This window comes from Dendrobates tinctorius, unplaced genomic scaffold (assembly GCF_039654945.1).
Source record: "Dendrobates tinctorius isolate UK_male_01 unplaced genomic scaffold, ASM3965494v1 ptg000089l, whole genome shotgun sequence".
NCBI classification, from domain to species: Eukaryota; Metazoa; Chordata; class Amphibia; order Anura; family Dendrobatidae; genus Dendrobates; species Dendrobates tinctorius.
The window spans coordinates 24,346,747-24,354,530 of record NW_027361757.1 but is presented as its reverse complement, the minus strand read 5'-3'; the positions used below and the strand labels follow the sequence as shown (position 1 = coordinate 24,354,530).

Sequence of the window (7,784 nt, the reverse complement as noted above, 5' to 3'; positions counted from 1 at the left end):
TGTCTGACCTCAGTAAAACCACTGAACATGGATTCAGGATGTTACACCCTATCCCATGTTTTCTAGCTGATGGTTTTGATTGGTCATGCCCTATTATCTGTTGTCTTTATTTCTAGACACTTAAGTGTACGCTAACCAATTAAAAAATGGTGGATCTACATAGATAATTGTTTTATCTTATGCAAAGGAGGAAAAAAGCAAATGGCAAATTCTTCCATGATAATAAAAACTGTGCAGGGCAAAAAGAGTCTGAGAAATGTGAAAGTTTTAAAGGTAAAAGTTGAGCAAGTAAATTGTGGAATGTTACAAAATCTGTGAGGCCTCTTTATATGAGCCAGTAATTGGAACGCTCATTTCTGATAATTGACCTTTCTAAACAAGCCAGGAATCACCTGACAATCTAACAAAATCGCTCGTTTGTTGGGTGCAATGATTTTTAAGCATGAGTGAAAATCATTGTTATTGGCAGAACTTGTAAACTGTATGATCAAAGTTCAGTAACTGCAGAGTAAGATAGCATCTATGAAAAACATAAATGTTCCATACAAATTTTTTCCTTGTAAAACCTGCAAAACTTGTAAAACATTAAAGACTCTGCATAGCTCAGTTTTTCACGGATTCAGAAACATAATATGCAGTCCAGCAAAGAATACACTACAAGTCAAGAAATCTAGTATCTCTTGGAGTGTAGATGAAGAGGAAGGCAATTTAATTTTGTCCCATACAAGATTAAAGAAAAGAGCTAATGGTTTCTGGAGGTCTGGAGCCAACTAGCGGTGTGCAAAGAAAAAAGACTGAAGGAGTTTTGTACACAGAAGAGATCCATAGAAGCTTGTGTGGAGAGAGAATGGAGGTGCACTGCTTCAGGAGGAAGAAGTAGGAGCACAGTAACACTGCTGCAGACAGTGCGACATGAAAGAACTGGCTGCCACCAAAATCTTACTGGGGCAGAGTTTGGTGTGCAGTAGGAACACACTGGAAATCCTCATCGTTGCAGTGAGCACATTCCTTTGCACTTAATGTACATGAACATTTAAACTACTCTTTTCTGCATCGTGATACTGCTTGTACTGTAAAGAAGATTGTTGCATATCTTTTTTTTAATGCTCCAAGGCCACCTGCGTATTCTGTTCATGACTAAAGTGAACCCTCAGTGGTAACATAACGTCCTAGATGGACTTGTCCACTTACTACCAATAAATACAAAACCATTTCTAAATAATATGTAATTTGACAAGTAGCTTTCTTTGACACAAAGCCTAAGGCATTGAAAGAAATAAAAAACCTTAAGTGTACAATCTGATTTACTTGATGAAGAGATCTGATGACATGGATGCTATTCTTCGTCTGATGTGCTTAGCCTTCTTCATGTCTACCTATTCTTCATGCCTTGGTATGCTTAGGAAGCACTGTGACACTATAGAGCATGAATATTTTGATACTTTCAGTACAAGAGCGTCTTTTGATTTTGACAGATTTGACCAACTAAACTTCAGCCTTGCAGCAGTCTGTAAGTTCCATAACACTTCCATAGAAGACTTAGAAGAAGTTCCTGTGACTTCAGACTGGCTTTATCTGGAGATATTTAATGGCAGCATTAAGTCACAAGTTTTTTCCAATCTTACAAACCTAATTTATATCTATATATTTGGTGATTTTGTGATGTCACCTGAGGTCTTTTTGGGACTTGAGAAACTCTCTGTTTTGTGGATACAACAGACACATCAGCCGTTTATTGATGAACTGGATTTACGAGGACTTTATATGCTACAAGAGCTTAAATTAATAGGAATCCCCTTTTCATCTCTGAGCAAATCCATATTTGACAACCTTCATCAACTGAAACATCTTATACTGGATAACAACAACATTGAAACTTTATCATCAGTAACTCAGTATCTTCCTAAACTAGAAAATCTGCAAGGATTATCTCTAATTAGTTACAGCCTGATTGCACTCCGAGAAACAGACTGTCTTGTGAACAAAAATCGCACAGGTAATGTCAGTTTCATGCACTTTAATATTTCGTATTTGAAGATAGATGGAAAGCAAATTTTCACACTGGAAAACAACTCACTATGTAACTTTCCAAAGCTATCCTTTTTTAAACCTGCTATATCTTATTCAGTTGTAAAAGCTTTGAAAAACTCTGGAATCCAAGTAGTTGACTCATTTTCATTTTCCAATTCTAAATTTCCAGATTTTAACATCTGTATGTATGCATCACTTTTTAAGATCCAAGAACTTCAGCTGGCGCATAACCGCATTAAGTTTATCCATACATCCAAAGGGTCCTGCAACATTCTGCGCATTCTAGATGTATCATACAACTCTATAAATAATGTTACTGCATCTCAAATGGAGAGCTTAAAAAATCTGAAAGAGCTCAACTTGTCAAACAATATAATTGCCGCAATTAAAATATGTTCTGAGAATATTTCCATGGAGCTTGTTCACCTTAACTTGTCATTTAATTATTTAACATCATTAACAGAAGATCAATTTCAATGCCTTGAAAAACTGAAATCGCTTTCACTGAATGACAATAAGATTCAGACAATCAGTAAATATTCGTTTCGTGGTTTAAAGACTCTGGAAGTTCTGCATCTAAAGAGTAATTATTTCTACAGTTTAGCTGAATTTGCATTTGCAGATCTTTTTTCATTAAAACAATTGATCTTACATGAAAATTTCTTAGAAGAAATTAATGACTGGGCCTTTAAAGATCTAAGAAAGCTTGAAGAGATTACCATTGCATTTAAAGACATGGTGAGAATGTCATGGTCACAGAATATGGTGTCACTGAAAAAGATGTCCCTGAAAACACTTGACACGACTCTGACAATTGAATCTGAATATTTCAACATTTATAATGACTTTGAAAGTTTGAGCATTGAATCGCATCATGTGTTCATTGATAAATGTGATGAGTTTCCATTTCACAAAGTAAAAGAACTGTACTTAACAAATATCTACGCTCTTCTCTGCTATGATAAAACATTTGAGATCGCACTGGGAAAATTTACAAGTTTGGAAAAGATATATTTAATGGCGAACGTACGTAAGAAATCCAACAGAAACATCTTTAACTCTAATTTACAAAACTTAACAAAACTTTCTTATTTTCACTTTGAAAATGCTAATGAATTAGATGGCAGCTCAGCATTAAATGTGCAGAACCTATTTCTGGGGTTGAAAAACTTACAAATTTTGCATTTAGTAAATTCGGGAATCGAGGACTACGGATCAAATGTGTTGTTCCGAGATTTAAAATCAGTCCAATTTTTGATGATGGAAAATGAAAGAATTTATGGATTTCCAGACAATGTGTTGGCTGATATGATGGGTCTAAAATATGTTTTTCTTCCAGACACAAGTTTTTTTTGTAAATGTGAGTTTGCATGGCTGTGTCAGGGGGTGAAATCTGAAAAACAAGTTTTGTTCCTTAACTTTTATGATCAACATTGTTTTGTTAATACTCAAATACAGTACCCGTACTTAATCTCCTTCTTAGAACAGAAGTGCAATACTGAGCTAGGTTTCATCGCATTCATAGTTACACTAGTCAGTACTTTGATATTTATGTGTATTTCTGTCTTCTATGAAAGTATCTGGTGGTATATACTGTATATGTTTTATACAATCAAATGTTGGCTGAGTAATAGGCACCGGAAAAGAGACCACTATGAATATGACGTATTTGTGTCATATAATGGCAATGAAGAACAGTGGGTAACAGAGCAGCTTCTCCATAACTTGGAGCAAAACGGTCCCCCATTCTTTAAAGTGTGTATCCATAACCGAGACTTTGAGATTGGCAGAGACATTGTGGAGAACATTGTGGACAGTATCTATAACAGCAGGTGGACAATCTGTGTCATCACACGTAGTTACCTTCAGAGTAACTGGTGCTCCCTGGAGATAAGAATGGCAATATACAGGCTAGTAGCAGAGAGTAAGGATTCCCTCATCCTGGTGTTCCTAGATGACATCCCTAGAGAAGAGCTTCAGTATTACCAAAAGCTCACTAAGATTCTAGACAAGAAAACCTACCTAAAGTGGCCAGAAGATGCAGATGGACAGCAGCTATTCTGGGCCAGACTTCGAAAATATTTATTAACACTAGAAAAAGAATAAAATAGAAAAATGTTATAGTAACATACTAATCAAACCTGCGATACTGTGCCGCACATAGAGTTGTTGAGGCCCCACAGTGCCCTCATTCCATGTTAGACTCTCACACCATTATTGAGCTGAACAGACAAGAAAATAATATGCTACGCTGATTATGAAAAAAATAAATCCCACTTGGCCTGATACTTGTGTGGATAGGAGAAAGCCCTGACGTTTCATCTCAGCTGCTGGACCTCTTAGTGCATCCCTAAATAGTAGTACTAAAATAGATTCACATACCTGATTATCACTTAGAGCTCTTTTGTATACGCAAATTATATGTGTACATATATAGATGTCCCTTTATACCTGTATCATATGCATATAGTTTGAAGTGTTGTCTTTTTGTTTTTAAGCGTTGAAGGGACCTTTCATACACCTGGTGTTTCCTTTTTACAGGTTTATAACGTGCTTGAGTATAATGTGTGGCACATATTTTTCCTCCACTACCAGACATTCTAATTTTCATATGCTATAAGCAGGCTTAGCCTTGCGCTATAATTTACTTACATTTTTGGTGTATACCACATGTGAGGGAAGCGGAGACATGCAAAATGTGTGGGTGGGACGGTGCTCTGAACTGCTTGGCCATGCCACCATAATTAGCCTGTATGAATAAATGACATTTACTGCATAATGGAGACAGTAATCAGAACAGTAAGGGCTCACTCACATGGGCGAGTAGCATCCAATGATCCTGTCATGTGAGAGAATCAGATGCTATATGCGATTAACCCTCAGCTCAAACTCTCTAAATCAGTCATTTTGCAGAATGGTGTGAACACTGATGGTGCCCTGATGGTGCTGGGACCACTGACGATGGTGTGGGCACTGATGGTAGTGTGGGCACTGATTGTGGTGGGTCACTGACGATGGTGTGGGCACTGATGGTAGTATGAGCAGTGGCGGTGGTGTGGGAACTGGTAGTGGTGTGGGCACTGAGAGTGATGTGGGCACTGATGGTGGTGGAGACACTAATGGTCGTGTGGGCACTGATGGTGGTGTGGGCACTGATGGTGGTGGGGATATTGATGGTGGGGGCACTGACGATGGTGTGAGCACTGATGTTGGTATGGGCACTGATGGTGGTGTGGGAACTGACAGTGGCATGGGCATTGAATGTGGTGTGAGCACTGACGTTGGTATGGGCACTGATGGTGTGAGCACTGACGTTGGTATGGGCACTGATGGTGTGAGCACTGACGTTGGTATGGGAACTGATGGTGGTATGGGCACTGATGGTGGTGTGGGCACTGACGACAAGGACATGGAGTACAGAGTAGTGCAAAGTTCCACAGTTACGACCGGTGTAAAGCTGATGTAGGGTCCCATACTGAAAAGGGGATGGAATGTAGAACTGTCAGCCAGAGTGATTGAAGTCCAGTGTATGGAGAAAAGTGTCAGGGTGACCTGGATGGCGAAGCGAGCTCAGGCATGACTTATAATCTAGGAGTTCAGCAATTGTATATTATTCATGTAAAGTTAATACTGTTACAAAATACTCAAAGTACAACTGCTTTTACATTGGAAGACCACAATAAAGAGGCAGAAGGACTTTCCCCTCTGAGTCAGTTTCTTGTTGAGAAGCCAAGCACAAACACAATCCAGGCTGCAGAGGTCTCAGGAGTTTCCACTTCAACTTGCTTAACCCCTTAAGGACTAAGTCACTTTGTAGGATAATGACCAGGACTTAATTTTGAAATCTGACCACTGTCACTTATGTGGTTGTAACTCTGGAATGCTTCAACTTATCCCACTGATTCTGAGATTGTTTTTTCGTGACATATTGTACTTCATGTTAGAGGTAGAATTTCATCAAAATTTCTTGTATTTATTTGTGAACAAACGTACATTTCGCAAAAATTTTAAAAATTTCACAATTTTCATACTTTTAAATTTTATACCCTTAAATCAGAGCAAAATAGTTAATAAATAACATTTCCCACATGTCTACTTTACATCAGCACAATTTTTGAAACATAATTTTTTTTTTGTTAGGAAGTTATAAGGTTTAAAATTTGACCAGCGATTTCTCATTTTTTCAACAAAATTTACAAAACCATTTTTTTTAGGGACCACCTCACATTTGAAGTAATTTTGGGAGCCTATATGACTGAAAATACCCAAAAGTGACACCATTCTAAAATCTGCACCCCTCAAGGTGCTCAAAACCACATTCAAAAAGTTTATTAACCCTTCAGGTGCTTCACAAGTATTGAAGCAATGTGGAAGGAAAAAAAATGAGCATTTAACTTTTTTTCACAAAAATTTTACTTCGGACAAAATTTTTTTTAATTTTGTCAAGGGTATCAGGAGAAAACGAACCACAATATTTGTTGTGAAATTTCTCCTGAGTACACCGATACCCCATGTATGGAGGAAGACCCCATGTGTGGAGGGTTTTGAACATAAAATTGTCTGGAATCGAGAGCGGACGCCATGTCGCGTTTGGAGAGCCCCTGATGTACCTACACAGTGGAAACCCCCATAAGTGACCCCATTTTGGAAACTAGACCCCCCTAAGGAACTTATTTAGATGTGTGGTTAGCACTTTGAAGCTCCAAGTGCTTCACAGAAGTTAATAACGTAGAGCCGTGAAAATAAAAAAATCATATTTTATTCCACAAAAAAAGATTTTTTGCCCCCAATTTTGTATTTTCCAAAAGGTAAAAGGAGAAATTGAACCCCAAAAGTTGTGCAATTTTTACTGAGTATACTGATACCCCATATGTGGGGGTAAACCACTATTTGGGCGCATGGCAGGGCTTGGAAGGGAAGGAGCGTCGTTGGACTTTTTCAACGCAAAATTGGCTGGAATTGAGATTGGACACCATGTTGCATTTGGAGAGCCCCTGATGTGCCTAAACCAGGGCCGCCATCAGGGAATTACTGCCCTTACTACGGTATGGGGCCCCGTCAGCAGTAGCAAAAAGGGGGGCTGGCAGACCGGGCCCTTCTCTCTTGCTTCTGCTGGTGGAGCCCCAGGCGCAATAGGTCAGGGCCACTGCAAGCCAGATACATAACAACACTGTGGTGATTTAGTGTCATTTTACTAAGCTGATGAAGTTTGTAAAATTGGTTAATACATGAAAAATGCCATTCCGCCATTGTTTCCACAGTCACATCCATATTCCTAATGGTGATAAACACAATTTTAGTTCTTGTGCAGTAGTGATATTTTTCTGAGACAGATTCGCCGCTAGCTATGACTTAGGGCAAATAACAACTTAAACTGTTTCAGAGGGTGTTTATACTAAAGCTCCAGATCTTAAGGAACGTGGTGCTGGATTTTTGTTCTTAGATATCATACAATCCTTTTTTTATCTTTTGTTTGCTTGTTAATTTTTCATCAAATTTCTACTAATTACTTATTGTCCTATATTTTTTAATGTGATTTCACAAGTTATGCAATGTTTTATATTACTGGTAAGAACAAATGGTACATCTTTACCATCCTATTTCTACGTATCTGTGCAATTTTCACCTAAATAAAAAATATTGAAGTATTTAAGCCTCTAACATTTTATTGCTTTTCTTCTGGTACCTTTATAGAAGAACAAACTCCTTGCAGATGTTGTCCTTGGTGGGATTTGAACTCAGGTCCCCTGCAA

General features: G+C 38.1%; 1 protein-coding gene across 1 annotated transcript; it reads left to right on the top strand.

Moving 5' to 3' along the window:
* Positions 1 to 1,329: 1,329 nt before the first annotated feature.
* LOC141098302 (uncharacterized) lies at positions 1,330 to 4,992 on the top strand. Its single transcript, XM_073585953.1, has one exon. It carries the CDS (start codon positions 1,330 to 1,332, stop codon positions 4,135 to 4,137), a length of 2,808 nt encoding a protein of 935 aa, XP_073442054.1. The 3' UTR covers positions 4,138 to 4,992.
* Positions 4,993 to 7,784: the final 2,792 nt, after the last annotated feature.